At 35.0% G+C, this 20,939-nt stretch overlaps 1 protein-coding gene across 2 annotated transcripts in view; it reads right to left on the bottom strand.

The window, feature by feature from the left end:
• PCB (Pyruvate carboxylase) overlaps positions 1-20,939 on the bottom strand; it is a 47,544-nt gene that overhangs the window by 854 nt on the left and 25,751 nt on the right. Inside the window, exons 10-24 of one of the 2 annotated variants that reach the window (XM_088259352.1) lie at positions 19,842-19,932; positions 18,734-18,869; positions 18,562-18,659; positions 17,206-17,290; positions 14,393-14,443; positions 9,156-9,405; positions 8,174-8,321; positions 7,095-7,296; positions 6,021-6,078; positions 4,779-4,993; positions 3,534-3,744; positions 2,115-2,321; positions 1,499-1,607; positions 1,283-1,408; positions 48-209 (exon numbers count right to left, since the gene is read on the bottom strand). In XM_088259352.1, coding sequence (XP_088115478.1) covers positions 48-209; positions 1,283-1,408; positions 1,499-1,607; positions 2,115-2,321; positions 3,534-3,744; positions 4,779-4,993; positions 6,021-6,078; positions 7,095-7,296; positions 8,174-8,321; positions 9,156-9,405; positions 14,393-14,443; positions 17,206-17,290; positions 18,562-18,659; positions 18,734-18,869; positions 19,842-19,932 — 2,149 coding nt within the window. The remainder of the gene's footprint in view (positions 1-47; positions 210-1,282; positions 1,409-1,498; positions 1,608-2,114; positions 2,322-3,533; positions 3,745-4,778; positions 4,994-6,020; positions 6,079-7,094; positions 7,297-8,173; positions 8,322-9,155; positions 9,406-14,392; positions 14,444-17,205; positions 17,291-18,561; positions 18,660-18,733; positions 18,870-19,841; positions 19,933-20,939) is intronic. The other variant, XM_088259353.1, reaches the window with a different exon arrangement.

A 20,939-nucleotide genomic window follows, 5' to 3' on the forward strand; every position in this document is an offset into this window, starting at 1 on the left:
TATTAAGTATTATTAATACATGCGAGTATACAGAGTGAAGAGCCGACCTTGCTGGCTTTTTCATCCTTGATGAACACGGACCTCAGCTGCCCGTTGAGTTCGAAGAACACTTCCCGGAGCCCATTGGCGGTGAGGTCGTCGGACATGGCCAGAGTCTTGATACCCAGGGTCTTTCCTTTCTCAATGTTCACCTCAAACTCTTCTCCGACCTGGAAAATACAAGATCACAAGGAATGGAGACTAACTAATCTATAATACATACATTATTTATTTATTTATATTTAACTCAAACATATGTTTGATCTTAGCGCAAGAAGATTCTTGGCGCATCAAGTGAGACCTGTTAATTTTATCAGAAGATATACTTCGAGTATTATACGTCGAGTATGTATGAGAAGATGCGAAGAATGTTTGCAAAGACAGAGTGGTGTGGCGTTCGATTCTCTCTGCCTACCCCTGCGAAGAACCGGCGTGATGGTTAGTTAGTTAGTTAGTTATTATACTTCTAAGAAGTAATGTGGATTATTTTTCCCCAAAACAAAGTGAATTAATTGATATTATGCTATTCCTACATACATGTCTCTACTCATAAGACTTGGACATGTTAGCGATGTACAACTTATGCAAGCTAGTACAAGTACGGGTATGAAACCACGAGTGCCCTAACCATTGCTGCTACTCTCATTTTCCACCATTTTCTTTCCTATATAGCGATAATATATTCCGCTCCTATATCCACACATCTGGAGAGCAGGACTGATCACCCTCCCTTCATATAGTTTAGTAACACTGCGTCAATTGGAGGCAATTCCTTATGCACCACTCGGGTGCGGGTAGGGGCCAGAAGAAGAAGACTTGCATATTTCTCGCAGTGGCTTACTAACTAAATTAAAGCGAAGATAGCAGCTCTTTTTGTTGACTTCCGCAGCTGACACACAGTCTGTGTCACCTTCGATAGTGCCCATTGCGCACTTGGCACACAGTCTGTGGCACTTTGGATAATGCTTACCGCGCTCTTGGCATACAGTTTGCGCAGCATACAAAAATCAAATAGAAATGTCTTTTAACCGAGTGTTTATATCGTAATGATCTTTATCTTAAAGCACAACTAGTTTTACATAATACTTACTGATATCTATGAAAATAAAACTGATAAAAAGTATCCTTCCGTACAGCATTATAAACATAGCTCAATAACGGGAGAAGTACAAGAAAGAAAAAGAAAAGTTTAATTTGCCAAAAGAATTTGGAGTCATGTATGTTATACCATATTAATAGTTACCTTTGGTCCAACTAAGAACACCCTGGTGTTGAGTTTGTCTACCGGCCCGTATTGGTCCTTGAATCTCAAATAATCGGCATTAACTTGCGGATACAAAGCGGAAGACATCACATCACGATCTGTAATCTAAAACAACAACAAAAATAACTAAATCTAATCTATTTATACAAAAAAAGTTTACATCTCTCAGTCCATAAGAATTATATGATCGCTTACCGCTGGATAATTTTCCTGCAGGTCTTTCTTCAACTTCTCAAGATCCATCGGCGGCATCTTCTCCCCTGGTCTCCCATCAATTCTTGGCATGTCCTTTAGTACTCTGGACCTAAAATCAGACGAGTAAAGTCATATCTAACCAATAATACTTTTTGAAAGCTGTCCCACCACATGCCCAGATCTGATACAGAAGCATCTAGGATTCCTGACAGATCCGCTCTTGCTAAGCAATTTTTTTTTTTGACTAAGTTGCGAAATTTATTGAAAATGGAGACAATATAAAATTGTATCCCGATTTTACTGTGAATTTACATTTAAAGACTTTCAATATACCTGTCACTCCCAATCTAAATAAATACAAGATTGTAAGTCCATCAACAAATTTTCTAGAAGTACTGCCTACAGGCAGTGAAAGGGATTAATATTTAGTTCAATTAGTCAGCTAGATCCGATTCCGACTCGACGTTGGCCGGTACACAGACGCCCACCATCCCGACCAGCACAGCAGACAGACACGGAACAGTGCAAAGGCATTTACGGAGAATGGTCAGTCATCGCAACCAATAGTACTGTAGCGACCTGTCATGTATCCAAAGTAACCTAACCTGACTCTTACCTGAAAGGTTCCGGGAAGCCCTTGTAGGGTGTTCCGATGGCCCCCTGAAGGAACTCCACCACCGACTTGGGGAAGGATAGTTCTTCGGCTTTGGCCTGGAGGTCCTCGGCATTCAGCTTATTCTGCACCATGAATTGGGCCAAGTCCCCGACCACCTTGGACGAGGGAGTCACCTTTATGATGTCACCGAGAATCATGTTGGCCTCCCTGGAAAAAAATCATAGTTAGGTATATGACTGACTGCAAAACCAGCATCTGTTGCGTGGGAAATCCAAGACTTTCCTTCAATTGATCTGGATAATGTGTTACATGTTTACATCTTCCTTTTACATCCTTTTATTCTAAGAGAACCTCAGTGACAACCATAAGTATGGTTAATTAAAATAAAAATAAACTAAACATCACACCATTTATATTATTTTGAGAAATAAAAAGACTTTGTTTTTTGATCCACTCACATTTTTATTAACCAACTAGTTTCGGCAACAACCTGTTGCCCTCTTCAGGGTTTAATTTATGACTAACAAAGTCAAATGAAAAATATAGTCTTTTTATTTCTCAAAATAATATCAATATGATCCACAAAGTTAATGCTTTCAATATTCAAAACATCACACCACTTCGCCGCAGGGTTAGGCAGAGAGAATGGAATGCCACACCAATCTGTCTTAGCAAGCAATCTTCGCTCCATATATATCCGCCGATTATTCCAACTTCTAATCTGACCACTTTCAAGTATTTGAAACACTTGATCATTCCAAGTTTTTCTCAATCTTCCTCTGCCTCTATTACCAACCACATTCGCCTTATAAATTTGTTTTACCATTCTTTCTTCACTCATTCGATTCACATAAGATGATTTGGGCATGGTAAATTAAATAATAAGAATGTCACCAATGAGTATGCCAAGCTGTGAAGGAATATTAACACATTGTTGTCGGGCGGTTTTTTCATCAACCCCGACCCTAATTATACTCAGTTTGCCACACGACCCTTAGTAAACTAGTTGCAAGCAACCGCAAACCCAATTTATGTCTGTACAATGTTTTTTGGCATCTCTCGCGCTTTACCAAAAGTAAGCAGATAGAATGCTTATAAGCGACTCCCCCTCTCTACCAACAGTATTTAAAAGACACTTGTAAAGTTTTCTGCAAACAATGTCCATTTTTTTACATTACTATCCCAGTGTTAATTTTCACTCTAATATTTATTCAATACTACCCTGGATTGGTACCTGAAGTGGAGGGCTGATCACCTTTCCTTGTGTCAACGATCAAGATAACACGGCATTTATACGATGCAGTGCCCTATGCATGATAAAGGTTTGAAGAAAAAGTTAATTCAAGCAAGTTATCAACTAGCTAGGTTCATTTGATTGACACGCCAATCCTGTATCACAATTTGAGTTAATTTCCCCACCTGTAAGCGTCCTTGATGGCCTCAAATTGATCTCCGAGCCCGAGGGAGAAGGCCTGGAACTGGAGGTTGGTGTACTGTCCCCCGGGGATCTCGTTCAGGTACACGTCGGCATTTCCAGACTTCATGGTCACCGCGCACTCGAAGGGTCCGTACAGAGTTCTGGTCTGCTCCCAATACGCGGAGTATTCCGACACGTTCTTCAAATCCAAACCTTAATAAGACAATATATTTTACAAAGAGAGTGAAATTGAAATAGAGTTGACAGAGTCATGTTTGCAACTTGCCGCATAATACGCCTCCATTGCTTTTCGCAAAAGCCTTTTATTTACAAGTGTTTCGCAGTAAGAATACTAAATTAGAAAACACTTTCAAATAAATAAAAGCTTTCTCAACCCAATATAGATGGCTCTTGTGAACTCGTCACGTACATGTACAGACATGGTCATGAGGTTAATGATATATGTAGGATTTCAAAAAATTTAGTTTGTTAAATAATACCAATAGGGCGTTTGTGCACTACACGGAATTTTACCGTCCGGTACTTCAGTTAGCGTTTTAAAACGATGATTGGCTTGGATTGGCTTTTGCTTTTGTCCATCTTTCTTCGGTTTGGTGCTCTTGATCGCGGTTGCCCGTAAATTCCATCACGCTTAACTGTCGTAGTCGCTTTTATTTTTCAAAACCAGACTGCCGGATGGTGAAATTCCGGGTTGTGCACAAGCCCCCATAGGGTAGAATGGAAAAAGTTGCACGGATGTAAAATAATCACTTAACCAGCCTATAGCAGCTCATAAGCCCTGTAAATAACCAGACTTACATAACATATTCTTTTACAGTGATGTTGGGATGTCAAAAAAAAAATGTCTTAGTGGAGAAAACCCTGATTTGTAAACAAAAATTAGGACACACTCAAAATGTAATAAAATATTACTTTGCAAGAATTTCAATAGATGGCACTTCAAACATGCAAATATATTGTTCCTTACTACATAAAGCATATAAATTTTAAATAGATCAAATTAAATGAAATTTGAAAAAAAAACTAAATATGGATGTCAAATCATGGGCACTGGTGAATGGTACACGGTGTAAAAGTAATCATTTAATTCAACCAATGACAGGTTTTTTATTGTATAAGATCATCCTTTTGGGAGCTTTTCTCCAGCTGCGCCTGTCACTATCAACCTCTGGAAGCTCCTCATTTTCCCTCTTGGCATTTATGCTCTAGAACTGATGGCAACTCACCCGTGTCGAGCGGAGTGCCCTGCAGCGAGGCCACGAGCGCCCCCATGGACGGCTGGCTGGTCATGCCTGACATGGAGTCCACGGCAACGTCCACCACGTCCGCGCCAGCCTCCGCGCACGCCAGCATGGACGCCACGCCCGCACCCGATGTGTCGTGGGTGTGCACGTGAATCGGCACGTCCGGGTGACGTTGGCGGATAGCGTCAATCAGGATTCTAAAAGATTCAACGAGACGGTCATCACAAATTGCTTACTCCTTTCAGGAACGTCATAAATCAAAGAACTTTATTTTTCAGGAGAACGTTTTTAAAGTTTAAAAATATGATACAATGTATTAAAAATAAATATCAAGCCACTTATTGAACTTTTTACTGTGCAACAGATCTTTTTAGGTAAAACCTGAAGTTTTTTTTTTCCATTTGAAAAATATTTAGTATATTTAAAAAAATAATTAAACAATACATTTTCTTCAAAATGCAAAAACAACACTTTCTGCCCTGTAGCGGTTTAAATATTAAGTTAAAAATATGCCTCTTTTGCTGGAAAATAGTACATTTTCTGGGCATTCCGAAAACATGCACAACTGAAAATTGTCGATTTTTTATTTATGACGTTCTTGAAAGGAGTGAGCGAAATTTGTAATCATATTATACAGCACCTTAACCTCAAACAATATGGACAAAATAAAATTTGGTCTATGGTAAAATCCATGGAGATTGTTGTAAGGATTGTATAATTGATTAATTTATAATCTATATTAGGTTGTTTTCTATGGAATTTACAACAGATCGTTTACATAACTTTGTACATAATAGATAGTTTGGCTTAAGCTACCTAGATAAATTGACAAATTCAAGTGCAACTATGATTACAAAATGATTTCCACCTTCAAATGTAGAACACTGGAGGTCCAGGGTTCGATTCCCAGAAGGGTTTAAAAAAAATAACACTGATTTTTCGCCCTAATTAATATCACCCTGAGCTGTCACTTAATCCGCAGGACAGATCACATTGTCTCTGTGATCAATTAAACACTGTGTTGATATGATGCAGTGCTCTATGCAACGCTGGATGCAGATGCAGGTTAGAAGAAGTAGTTGATTCTTTAATGCTGTAGAGACAATGAGGTGGAGTGCTGTATTACGCAAGATTCTACAGAGGATAAGTATATATATTTTTTTAGGGCTATTATTTTGGATAAACACAAATAGAAAAGAAAGAAGAAATCACATCTAAACATACTTAGCTGCTTGTGGCTTCAATAGTCCAGCCATATCCTTGATGCACAGGACATGAGTACCTGGAAAATTACAATAATAATGATTTTATTTGAAACTGCTAATGTCAACACTGATGTATGGAAGCAAAACACGGAATTAGCAAAAGAAAGATGACAGCAGAGTGAACAATGTTGACTGTCTGGAATTAAAAAGGACCGTATGGCTAAGCTGGGGATAATTGAAAAGATTAAGGTTCTTTTAGGTAGTTTGGACATGTGGAGCAAACGGATAATGAGAGAATGACTAGAGGGTAAATTTGGCAAATACGAATGGGAGAACAGAACGAAGATGAACAAGAAAGACTTGGCACGACATCAGAACCTAAAATCTGATAGTTTAAAAGTCTATGTAACCGGAGGGCATGTAAGATTTGATGTATGGATGTAGAGGAAGCTAGAAGTGCACATCACGACACACGGGTGTAGGAAACAGCGTGATGGTAGGAGCAGTAGAAGATAGATTATATTCACTTTTTTAAATACAAAAATAAATAAACACGTTATTTATTGTTTTGGCATTCACTTTGTGGCAAGACGTGATTAAATTATAAATTAAACACTTGTTTTTATACAAACGATGATAGAAGCATCTGTAGCTTCCAAAAATAATTGTAAAAATATAATACTCAAGTGGTAAAAAAAACAAATGTAAATAAATACATTTGTTTTTTATGTTCTTTTACAGAAATTCTTGTACATTGTGTATTATACATATCGTAGTCGTACAGGAAAATGTGACCAACTACCAAAACGTAAAATGCTCAGGAGGGCCATTTAAGTCATTTTTGCTTGGCAAGAAAATAAACACAAATGCAGTTAGTCATTTTTAACAAGTCAATATATTATACTTCCAAGTTTAAAATCCTTTGGGATTTTTTCAGGGCAATATTAAGCTAGTGAGATATCAAATAGTCAATGATCACGTTTTTGTAAAACAATGCACTTGGTCACTTTCTCCTGTATGACTACGATATGTTGAATACAATGTTTACAAGAATGTCAATAATTGAGGCAATATTTACAATTAGTTGACTGACCTGCTTTGACGAGTTCGTCGGCCATCTGCAGGTAATACTTGAGGTCGTACTTGGTCTTCTTGGGGTCGGACACGTCTCCCGTGTAAGAGATGGCGGCTTCCACCACGCCTCCTGCGTTTCCGGCGGCGTCCATACCGAGCACCAGGTTCGGAAGGTAGTTGAGGGAGTCAAACACTCGGAATATGTCCATTCCAGATTTTACCTTCAAAGTTACAAAATACATACAAATTTACATATTGGTAATTATGACACTTTCTTTGTAACGCAAGATAACACTGCGTTTATATGATGCAGGGCTCTAAGCACCATTGGGGAGCAGATACGGGTTAAAAAATAAAATAAAAATTATGATATTTTCCACCTCCATAGTATATTTTTATTTATTTACAACATTTTGAGTGTATCCAAATACTTGTTCACAGATCTGGATTATCTCCAATTATAGGGGTTATTTTTCGTATTATGCCCCGTAAATGCCCAGACTTCCATATTCTTCTTCATCTATGTTGAGATGTCAAAATTTTTTATTTATTTTTATTTCAGTTTTCATTTGACTTGTGATTTGCATGGCTTATATTCAGTAAAGGATTTTAATTATACCTAGGTAACTCTGTGTGAGGATCAAATAGGTAAGTCGGCTGTGGCCTATTCACGAGAACTTATTCACATCTGGGTTTGAGAGTAAACTACAGAATATTCAGCAAGGGAAGACGAACTCCCACTTTCTTTGTAACGCAATTCCAGAAATTCCCTTTAATTTTTTTAGAAATAGAATGGAAGCTCATCAAACTATTTACTACAAAATAAGCATTTAATGTCGCATTTTGTAGTATTTTGACTATTATGCCCATCATGATACATATTAAGCCTCGTTTTTCCACTTACGATGGTGGAATTCAGAGATTTGATGGTCCCTATATGAGAAGTGTAATACATATCGATGGGTGTGCAAGTATATGTACACAAGGCTCCTAAAACCTTCCAAAGCCAAAGTCAAGATCACTCATAAGGTACATGTGTAATTAGTCAAGTGAGGACTGCCTGCACAATTAGTTATTCAGTTAGCAATGCAAACTTACAGCCAGCTCGCAGAACTTGAAGACCACATTGTCGGGGTAGTTGGTGTAGCCGACCGCGTTGGCTCCCCGCAGCAACATCTGGAAGGGGATGTTGGGGATCTCACGGCGCATGTCCTCCAACCTCTCCCAGGGACATTCGTGAAGGAACCTGCGCAGTCCAAACACAAACGTCAAACGAAAAGGACCTTGAAAATTACAAATTCATTGTTCAAAAATCGTTGTTCTAATTAATAAACTTTTGTACAGGGAGAAATTATGAAGCATGTGTGCACTTTGGTCAATGGATTGGGTGATAGATTGCACCTCTAAGTATACAATATCCAATTATGCTTGACACAAAGGAAGGTATATCTCTCATTCATTCATTAACATTCCTTGGGATTTTGTACCTTTTCATTTTTTTGGTGGTCTTATCGATATGAGCCACCTATCTAAGCTTGACATCAAAGGTTGTCCCAATTATTTACAACGATTGATTATCTTACATTCACAGTCTTTATTGATGCCTTTGTCTCTTGTGTATTGTGCCGGTTGCCTATTATATAGGTGCCAAAAGTGACTCATTTCCTATCTTATATAATATCTTATCCCAGGATAAAGAAGGTTTTTTTTTTATTCAAGTTCTCCTTCTTAAATACCACTATTTCTTTAAAATCTATTGTGCAACGTGTTTCGATGCATTCTGTATCATTTTCAAACACCGTATGTGAAGATAAGTCTATATTTAAGAATTGTGTCCTTGAGACGTTGAAGGATGAAGAGGGGGTAAATGGTGTTTTTTTTTTTTTTATCAGTGGGAAAACAATGCGGAATGTATAGCGAAATGCATCGAAACTCGTTTCACAATAGATTTGAATAAATAATGGTATTTTATTAGGTAAAACTTAAGTTAAAAACGATAGATTTCACCGCAAAGTGACTGCCGAACCAATTGATGAAATTATAGAAGGCTTATCTGATAAGGCTGCTTTTGTTACGTTACCTGAGAGCAACGTCGAACGTCGCCCCTCCCCAATTCTCGAGGGAGTACAGGGTGTTGAAGTTGTGCGCCACGTAGGGCGCCACCCGCAGCAGGTCGTGGGACCTCACCCTGGTGGCCAGCAGGGACTGGTGGGCGTCCCGGAAGGTGGTGTCCATGAGCTGGAGACTCTTCTTGGCCCTGACGGCCTTGGCGAAGGCCTCCGGGCCGCCCTCCTCCAATATCTGCTTGTACCCGCGCGGGGGCGCCACGGCTGAAGGATAAGATCAATTTTGAAAGGTTAGTAATATTATAGTTGGAAGAGGGTTGTGGCTAATACGTTTATTTTTTGGATCGTAAGTTGTGGAAAATCACCATAAGATGATGTGTTTGTTTTGTGTAATGCATAATATAAATTACAATATTTTAATGCGTACAAATTTTTATCTAAAAATGCTGGATTTGCTCCACTTAAGAGTTATTCCTATGAAGATTTTCATTGTAATTTCATTAATGATTCGACAATCACTTTGTGGTAATATCTATCTATTGTTAGTTTAAAATTTCACTTGATTAATGCCATTATTTTTTTAAATATATTTTTGATGCATTCCGTATCATCGCACAGTGTTTGAAAATGATCCAGAATACATAGAAATACATGATTTTAAGAAAAAGCGGTATTTACCAAGTGATATTAAAATCTTAAAAAAAAATATAGTGTGACTACAGATTGAGAAGTCTTTTGATATGGGGATATAGTAGTCAGGGTATTTATAAGGATAATATACCGTATAACGTACTGTATAACTATTCTACCATTGACTGACAGTTACATTACTTAAATTTAGTAATGTTGCATATATGTCACACTTTTTTACCATAATAAACCTCATAGATGACATCTATGATTTAAACATTGTAAGTTTTATCAATTAAAATATTGTTATGTACCAAGTTTATTGCATGTCAATGTTTAAACGTTGAATGTTATTCATAAAACCATTCAACTATTCATTGCATCATCTATTTATTACACTCGATTCTATATCCCTGTAACAAATTGATCTCTAGTGTATGTACTTCCTTTTAGTTTTTAAAAATAATTACACATTTAATAAGAAAAATCAAACTAACAACCACCAACAAATTGGTTAAGTGAAGTATTTAGATTTATAAAATCATTCAAAGCACTAACTTTGTGATTCTCCATTTTATAATATTAAAATAACTCTGCTATAAAATCATTATACAGTAGAATCGCGATATAACGAAATCCAAGGGACCAAAAAATATTAATTCGTAATAACGAATTCCCACATATAACGAATTTTTTTAAATCATACTTAGTATGTATATGTTGCGCGCCGTTGCAAAAAATGTTGCGCGGCTTTTCAAAAAGATCGCAAGTTCTGCAAACAAAGGAGGAAGGGGGCCATAGGGAACTGAATATCTACATATTTTCACTAGTTTTCTTATTAACCTTACGGTGATAAAAGTGCCGCGGGAATCGATGATACTCGTATGTATTTTGTACACAATATGAGAATGTGATTTTAAAACAGGAAAAACGTAAATATTCCTATTTGCTTTTACTGGCCATATTTAAAGTTGAAATATAACAATTTTGTAATGTTGGGTCTGGTAAATATGTATCTGAAAATGAGAATAATAACATCAAATATAATAATAATAATATCACAAGTAGCCGCCAAAGCCGAGAACGAGAGCGGCTTGCGCGCTACTGACGGCCAGTGTTGTCGTACGTCAAAGAGTAGTTTTCGATATTGAGATTGCGAAATTACGAAATTGCGAAATTACGAGACGGCGAAAAAATTTTTTTTTCCAAAATTTACGCGATGATTTTTTTTTTCGCCGTCGCTAAAAATTTCCTAAATTCCGTTATAATCCTTCAAATTCCGTTTGATCTCTTTATTCCTTCAAAATCCGTATAAAACGGACAAATTCGTATTTGTCCAAATTGTCCGTCATATTTAATATTCCTAGTTGCTTTTATTGGCCATATTTAAAGTTTAAATAAAACAATTTTGTAATGTTGGGTCTGGTAAATGTTATTCATAATGTCATTCATTTGCAGCGACGGAAATAAATAATTTGTAAAAAAATCGGGAATCAAATCCTAACATAAAATCGTAAAAATACACAAACGTTTCTGTGTTTGCGCGTGTGGCGTGCTTTGTAAGTATGCGTGTCGTACGTCGTAACACGTTACTCCGCTAGCCCAATAGTGTGCAGATTGTCTTACCCGACACTACGCCCCACTTAGGGCGCTTGTCCACTACCCGAAATTCCGTGTAATTTTACTGTCCGGCACGTCAGTTAGCGTTTTAAAATGACGATTGGCTTGGATTGGCTTGTGCTTTTGTCCATCTTTCTTCGGATCGGAGCTCTTGATCGGTGCGTGAACACGTTGCGCGTAAATTCGATCGTAAAATCGTCGTTTTAAAACGCAAACTGACGTGTCGGACGGACGGTAAAATTATTCCGTGTAGTGGACAAATGCCCTTACGATGTAGATAAAAGACGGATGCAATTTGAGGATTATTATTGTCAACAGAATCATTTTATTCAGATAAAAAGATGGATTGTAATTTGAGAATTATTATTGTCTACCATTGAGATAAGCAGGTGGACTGATTATGGGAGAGAATATACTTGAGAATTTTTATGGCCTACAGAAATAATTTCATTGAAATAAGAAGAGAGATTATAACTACGTCGCCTACTTTCAAAATCCGCCAGATCCATATAAGTCGATTTTACAAAAAAAAATCCAAATTCTCCGGATAACATTTATGTTTCAAAGATTTGTCTATCTTTATATAAAATATTTTAAAATAGAGAATTTTCCCATTTTTTTGGAAAGTTTTTCAGTACTCAAAAAAAACACGAGACACAAATCGATAATGACGTCATCTTAACTTTTGACCTATCTCCGCTCTCTGATTGACCGATATGGGTCAGAAGGCAAGTTTCATGAATATATCGGAATTTGAAATACAACGCTGTTTTTAAGTATTTTTTAGCGGGGTTTTCAAGTATTTAAAAATTTTGAACAATAAAAACCACAACTGGCATTCCGATAGAGTATTTATTTTCTGTCTTATTTTAAATCTTATAAAACTGGATCTAGCGGATTTTGAAAGTAGGCGACACAACTAAAGAATTATTATTGCTAAAGTAAATCATTTCACTGACTCATTGACTCTAATTACTAATTACTCAAGCTGATGGGATATTGTATTGAATTACTTTTAAAAATCGCCATAAAACCATCCGCATATGGTGCGGCGGCGCGGCTAATTTTATCTTAACATTTTTTATTTCCGCGCGGCGCCGTGGCGGCGCGGCTTTGAAATATTTTTATCATAACATTTTTTATTTGTTATAAATTTACTTAAATGTATTGGCACTTTTCCGTACGGGACAAAAGTGATTTTGTTATACATAATAACGGGATTTCGTTATATAAATGCATTTTTGTATGAAAAATTAGTTTTAAGGAATAAATTTGTTTTTTTTTTCGATATACGTCATTTTTCGATATATCGCGATTACTTATATCGCGATTCTACTGTATATCTTTTTGTAATGTCGACCGATTTTAAAGCTAACAGCTTCCTCTACTTCATACATTGTTTGCTGGTGTTTTTTCATCAACCCCGGCCCTAATTTTACAGTCTGCCGCCCGACCCTCCAACTATCACAAGTAACCACAAACCCGATTCCCATCTGTACAATGTTTTTTGGCCTCGCTCTCTACTAAAAGTAAGCAAATATAACGCTTATTAGCGTTCCCAGCTCTCTACCAAAAGTGTGTAAAAGACGCATTTAAGCATTTCCCGTAAACAATGTGGTAATAGTTACTCTTTAATCTTGAGGAAGAAGCTATTGGCTTTGAAACCGATTGACGTTATAATATGATATATCGCTCACTCTTTTCAAGAACGTCATAAATCAAAAAACTTGATTTTTCAGGAGAACGTTTAGTTTAAAAATATAACACAATGTATTAAAAATAAATATCAAGCCACTTATTGAACTTTTTACTGTACAACAGATCTTTTTAGATTAAACCTGAAGGTTTTTTCTCCATTTGAAAAGTAACTAGTTTATTAAAAAAAATAATAATAAACAATACATTTTCTTCAAAATGCAAAAACAACACTTTCTGCCCTGTAGCGGGTAAATATTAAGTTAAAAATATGCCTCTTTTGCTGGGATATAGTACATTTTTTTGACAATCCGAAAACATGCACAACTGAAAATTGACAGTTATTGATATATGACGTTCTTGAAAGGAGTGAGCGATATAGTGATTTTATGACATTAAGTTATTTTTAAGTTAAAATTAAGATTTATTTAAAATAAGCTAAATACTTAAATAAAACACAAAATAGTTGTTAAATTTAAACACTGATAAGCTATAAAGTAATGTTTATACGAGTAGGGAACGTGCGGTTAACACAAACACACAGAAATATATTTCTTATATACCTTAAAGGGGCTGAAAACCTTCGCAAGGTCCTGTATTATTAAAAGGAAGAAGTATTTCCTACCTGTTACATGTTAACGAATCGAATCTTTTTGTTTACAAAGTACATTTAAGAGGGTGACTGTAAACAAGCTATAAAAGAAACACAAATCAATTTATATGCTTAATTTAAAAAGATAAAAATAGGTACACAATAATGTATATTAAAAATATTTTATCAATATGTAAAAATAAAAATGTGACTGTTCATTTGTTCAAATTTTTATATCCCCTTAAGTTATTCACTTAAGGTGATATAAGATTTCTTTGAAATTTTGACGCAAAGTTGCATTTGAATATGCGGGTGTTTTGTACAGGTAAAAACATGTTCTTTTTTTAATGTTTTTTTGTTTTTAAACAAACCACATTGGCAGCGAAATCTGTCTGAAAAACATTACTCATGGCAGACAACATGCTACTTGACATCTCATGTCGCCTAGCATTTTCAATGTTTTTGATTGCGTGTTGTTTCACAAATGCTTTACAAGCATTGTGAAATAGAACATATTAAAAATGCATACATTCTACTTTATTTCTTTTCCATTTAACCAGGCTGACCCAAAGTAACACGTGGCCGAGTACAGCTAGTAAGAAATAGTATAAAAACTTTATTTGAAATTATTCAAAATCTAAAGGAATATTTTTTTTCTTGTTGCCTTACTTGACTTTTTGAACTGAGGAATTTGTTGTCCCTAGTCAACATTACCTGTATTTTCGCCGGTCAATTCGTGTCTGCGAATAGCTTCGGGCGAGAGATCTGCAAAAACCAAAAACCAAAACAAAACTAATATTATGAACACAAACTGCGGAATGGGCGATGAACATTTCAGGTTAGGATCCACGTCCAAGTCATATCAATGGTTTATACCCCTTTGTTTTATTACATGGATGATTCCAAATGAATGATTAGGCGATTCTCACTCAAACAAAATTATTTACAACAATATTAACAATGTTTTATTTATTTACTTTTTACTTTATGAGATTTATATTTTTCTTGTTGATAATGTTTACAAAAATTACCATTAAGGTATTAGTATTTTTTTTATTTTAATTGTTAGCATAACCACATTACAACACATATCGCTCACTCCTTTCAAGAACGTCATAAATCAAAACACTTGATTTTTCAGGAGAACGTTTTTAAGGTTTAAAAATAAAACACAACGTATTAAAAATAAATATCAAGCCACTTATTGAACTTTTTACTGTGCAACAGATCTTTTTAGGTAAAACCTGAAGGTGTTTTCTCCATTTGAACAATATTTAGTTAGTTAAAAAAAAATAATAATAACAGTACATTTTCTTCAAAATGCAAAAACAACACTTTCTGCCCTGTAGCGGGTAAATATTAAGTTAAAAATATGCCTTTTTCGCTGGGATATAGTACATTTTCTGGGCATTCTGAAAACATGCACAAATGAAAATTGACGATTTTTGATTTATGACGTTCTTGAAAGGAGTGAGCGATATATTAAAAAGACAAATTTAAATGATGATTTTTATGCATATTAATTTAGTTTACTACAAAATATATCAACGCTGGAAAGCTTCAGGAACAATTTGGGTAAAAATGAGTTGTTTTTCATCTGGGCCCTATCCGTGCTCGAGTGGTGCATAGGGCACTGATCATATGAATGTGGGATATCAGTCATATACTTTAGATTAATGGAAACTAGGAGTGTTGACATAAGAGAAGGAGCTTGAGCCGCAGAACATTGCTTTTATATGAAATTTAAGTTTGGTACTGACTTTTCTTGGTGGTACTGCATTTAAAAAAAATAAATAAAAAAACAATTATTTAGATTATTCGACGATGTCGTACAGTGACGAGTGGATTTCGTCATTACCGAGATCACCAGTCTGATGATGTTGGTAAAGACGAAACCTGGTCACCGGTCAAATAAAATAAAAGTGGAAAAACCTAAAAAGTTGCTGTTTTATCCTTCTATATGAGAAAGGAAATGGAGGAAATAGAAGGTTGGGAAAGGAAAATATCAACATTGGCTACGCCACTCGCACAAGCTTATGTAATACGCACGAGTCTGTTGTGTTATCTATAGACATTTCATAAAAAAGAATCCTTGTGGGACAATTAGTTCTTTAAAAATTAAAGCAAATTATGATGATTGGGCTTAATTATGAAGTTTGAAGGGTTCACAAAATGTCATTTATAACCTTTTTGCTTTCCAACGTAGATAATTATATCTAGGTGTGAACCTACTCTCTACAAAGTTTATTTTTATCATTACAATACATTTTAAACACTGAGAAATTTAAATATTACCTTTTTTTGTAAGTTGGAAACATCCACATTACACATAATCTACAAAAATCACAACTATTACTGGAACTCAAGTAAAAAATTGGTAAACAGTCTTAAAGATAATTCACATACATAATTCAGAGCACTTTATCACAGTCCTTATATAATTAAATAAAAACACACACTGAAGTCAAAATTTATATTAGCGCTGTTTTTTTATTATTTTTAAACATAGATTTTATTATTGAATATAATATAAATATACACAACATCGTGTTTTGCATTTGAAATTTTATTTCAAACCTTATTTTTACAAAATAAATTAATATTAATAATGGAAGCTTACTGGATTATCCATTTGTATTATTTTTTTAATTTTGAACTGGTCTACATATTTTCAATTTAACAGAAAAAATATAATTATCTTTAGATTTTTAAAAATCCTACAATAAAAATATTTATTATTTAATGTAATTTATGTTGTTTTTTTTATGATTACTTTAATAAAATATTATTATTTCAATTAAATATAGGGAATTTTAAAAATTAGCAGTTTATTTTAATGTTTTAATGGAAATAAATAAAAAAAATGTATATAAAATAATAATTGGTGCAATATTTTGAACAACGTACTACGGAATTTCGAAAATTGGGGTTATCATTTTAAATTCATGAATGTTTCTAATGATGTTACTATAAATATATAAAAAATCATCTTTTCATTTTCTGTTTTAAAAATGAGGATATATCAAACGGCTTGTTGTCATTGGATAATTTGAACGAAAACTGATATCCCAGGTTTGAACCCCTCAATGAATCCCGAAATAAATTCAAATTTGTTTGTGAATTTCCCCTATTTTTCTCAATTACATTTTCTCACATATAGAAAATAGAAAGCCATGAAAAATATGTTGCAATACTCAAACCTCATATATAGAAACAAAGCAAAAAAGCTCAAAATACATTTCTTCGAAGACTGCTATTTTTACTTCTAATACCCTCAATCAATGTCTATATACTTATAAGTATGCGAAAAAAATCAAATAAAACTTCCACTTTTATTAAATAAATTTTCCATATCAACAACTACAAAATACTTCAAAACTAACTGTGCACTATGCAATACTAAAAACTACAATTTAGTGTTGACATCTACTACGTAAATAAAAACACAGCACACACACATCTAAACACACTATGTACATTCTGTGTATGTACATATGTAAACAGGGCTGAAAGAAGTTTGATCTTACCGAGAGGCACTTGGGGAACGTGCGGTGTGATGTCAGCCGGCTTAATGGACGTTGCGAGGGGAGTGCTCGGTCCATTCACAAGAACCTAAAAAGTTTACCAAAAGAACCATTAGTTAGTATCATAAGAGCTTTGAGTTGTCATAAATAAGATCAAATATCTGTAGTTACACCTATCCAATAACATGTTTAGTAGTTATGAGGTCCTGGACATATCTCTCACTCCTTTCAAGAACGTCATAAATCAAAAATCGACAATTTTCAGTTGTGCTTGTTTTCAGAATGCCCAGAAAATGTACTATATACCAGCAAAAGCGGCATATTTTTAACTTAATATTTACCCGCTACAGGGCAGAAAATGTTGTTTTTGCATTTTGATGAAAAGGTATTGTTTAATTATTTTTTTAAATATACTAAATATTTTTGAAATGGAGAAAAAAACCTTGAGGTTTTACCTAAAAAGATCTGTTGCACAGTAAAAAGTTCAATAAGTGGCTTGATGTTTATTTTTAATACATTGTGATTTCTTTTTAAACTTTAAAAACGTTCTCCTGAAAAGTCAAGTTTTTTGATTTATGACGTTCTTGAAAGGAGTGCGCGATATGACAATTATAGATTTAAATTTACTAATGCAGTGTTGAAAATAAAGTTTTATGTTTTAACTTTTATATAATACTAAAAGTATTAGTTTCTGAGCATTTTTTTCTAACCAGTTCTAAGTCTAACCCGAGCAGGACTCAGGTAAGGAGTTTGTATTCCATTGATGAGTTTATAATGCAAATGGTATTCCGACTTTTTGGTAGTGATTAGTCCGTACATGCACAATAACAACAAAATAATTTGTGGAATTTTGTAACAATGATTAAAGAAACACTTGTTTTTATACCACTTGAGTTTTATTAAAGACTACTAGTTTCGGAAGCTAAACTTCCATCGTCAGGTCTGAATAATAACTAAAATATAAAATAAGGAGAGGGGAAAGTTAGGGGAGGGGGTTAGTCAAGGGGCGGAGTTTGAAAACAAAGGAAAAATAGAAAGCAAAGGTGAAGAATTTTTAAACTATATTATTTAATAAATTATTATTAAAAATTGATAAAATAATATATTAAAATTTTATAGTGGAATTTTGTCATTATCAAATCATTATCAAAATTATATGTAAGTAGAGTGAAAACTATGCACTGATCTGCATATGACAACTGTTCAACTAAAAATAATATTGAATTTTAAAATGTCCCGAAGGTGTCCCTGAATGAAAATATGACAGCTCTATCAAGGAATCATGAATGTCAAGCAAGTGCCAGACATGTTCCATTGCTGGTAGAAGAGTTTTTTTAAATTAATAAAATAAATAAGTACCTGTCCGAGATAGTTGAGCAATTTCTGAGCTCTGTTCTGGGAAGTCTTGAACTTGAAGAGTTGGGGATGTTCGTCAATGAAGTAAGTGTCCACAGATCCTGAAAATCAAAGTCAGTGAATCCGAGCGCCACATATCCTATACTCAGCAGTCGACAAGTGGCAGCCCCCTCACCATTTTGGAACTTCTGGTTCTCCAGGACGTTGAGCAGGAAGGGGATGTTGGTCTTCACCCCCCTGATGCGGAACTCCCTGAGGGCTCGGTTCATCTTGGCACTCGACGAGGCGAGATCGGAAGCGTGGGATATCACCTGCCAATTTAGCAAGTCTTTTATACGGCTAGATAAATTATTCTTCTTCAACCCTTATAAGAAGGTGAAGCTCCTACCACCAAGACAGGTCGTGAGTTACATGACTCATGTAGGTCTTGGCAGTGAGCTGTAATATAGAGGGAAGTCACAATAGACCTAATATGGTCGCAGTGATATAAGGGATGCAAGATCGCTTGACCCCAAAAAAAAAACCCTTATAATAGTAATTTGAGACCATGATTAATTTTGTATCATGGTATTCAGATCTTCCTTCTTCAAACCCTCATCCGCTCCCCTATGGTGCATAGGGCACTACATCATATGAACACAGTGTTATCTTGATCATTACCACACAAAGGGAAGGTGATCAGCCTTTTGCTTCATGTCCAGGATAATATTGAATAAATATTCAGATGCTTCAAGTACATTATGCAAAAAATTAAATTAGAGTGAAAAAATCACTTATATTTGACCCCCCCTGGGAATCGAACACTGGACCTTCAGTACGTTAGCCAAGCGTGCTGAACATTACACTACGGAGGCAGAAAAATTAACCAACTGTTAAATCTCAGTTTACCATATAAAGCTAAATACTGCTACTCAAACTCACTTTCCAATACACATACATCATGTACTATATAATTTTTCTTTCCTGCTCATTCAACTGTCTTTTTAAATTTTGTAAAGTTGTTCTGTAAGTCTGCTAGAGATGCAAGCATTACTTAGATCTTTTGTGTGCAGTCAGCAGCCCGGTCAATGCTTCTAGTCTCATCTTTCTACTATCAGGAGTTTCATTTCAATCACCCTCGTTTCTGCACTCAACTCATTTGGCTTCAAAGCTTGAAGATCATCCCTAAATGATAGTATCCGCTCAGTGGGTGATTGGTTATGAATTTTCCCACCTAAGTGAGTCCAGTCTACCATTCCTGCGCAACCAAAGCAATCCCGAGCTAAGAACAGTGAGATTGTTACCTTGACAAGAAGGGAATCATAGTATGGAGTAATGATGGCTCCAGCAAATGCAGAAGCTGAATCAAGCCGAATACCCATTCCTTCTCCAGATCTACAAGAAACATACAAAATTAAGGTTTTTTTTACTGTTCATTGAGTTAAAAATATGAATGCATGGGTATTTACAGGGCTTGCTGCCTGTTTCAAGGCTGGTTTAAGTGGTCAATTTACCCACTATGTTTCTTTTTTTTTTCATTCATTCAAACCCTTATCCGCACCCCAATGGTGCATAGGGCACTACGTCATATAAACGCAGTGTTATCTTGATACAATACATTAACTCACTATGTAACCCATGATTAATAATCACATTTTTTTTTGACATCTAATCAAAGATGAAGAAGAATATGGAAGTCTGGGCATTACAGGGCTGACGACCGTCATAGACTGGTTTAAGTGATAATCCAGATTTTGTGAACAAGTATTTGGACACACTCAAATTTCAAAAAATTGTATATATGCTTTTTGTTTGAAAACTTCATAGGTGACATCTACAGTTAAAATTTCGTACATGGTTTGTTTATATTTCATATACAGTTTTTATAGAAAACGTATTGTCACATAAAACTTGTATACAACTTTTGGAAAATTACATAATATTGTCGATAAGTAGACTCCTACATAACATTCTTAGTAGACTTCTTCATCTATGTTAAGATATCTATCGAAATGTTGATATAAATAACTCCTAAATGGAGCAAATCCAGACATTTTATTTATTGTTTCGGCATTTACTTCGTGGTAACACATCGCTCACTCCTTTCAAGAACGACATAAATCAAAAACCGACAATTTTCAGTTGTTTATATTTTCGGAGTGCCCAAAAAATGTACTATAACCCAGCAAAAGTGGCATATTTTTAACTTAATATTTACCCGCTTCCAGGCAGAAAGTGTTGTTTTTGCATTTCGAAGAAAAGGTATTGTTTAATTATTTTTTGAAATAAACTAAATATTTTTCAAATGGAGAAAAAACCTTCAGGTTTTACCTTAAAAGATGTGTTGCGCAGTAAAAGGTCAATAAGTGGCTTGATATTTATTTTTAATACATTGTGTTATA

This window comes from Brachycentrus maculatus, unplaced genomic scaffold (assembly GCF_059751285.1).
Source record: "Brachycentrus maculatus isolate JH-2025_06_01 unplaced genomic scaffold, ASM5975128v1 h1tg000116l, whole genome shotgun sequence".
NCBI lineage: Eukaryota > Metazoa > Arthropoda > Insecta > Trichoptera > Brachycentridae > Brachycentrus > Brachycentrus maculatus.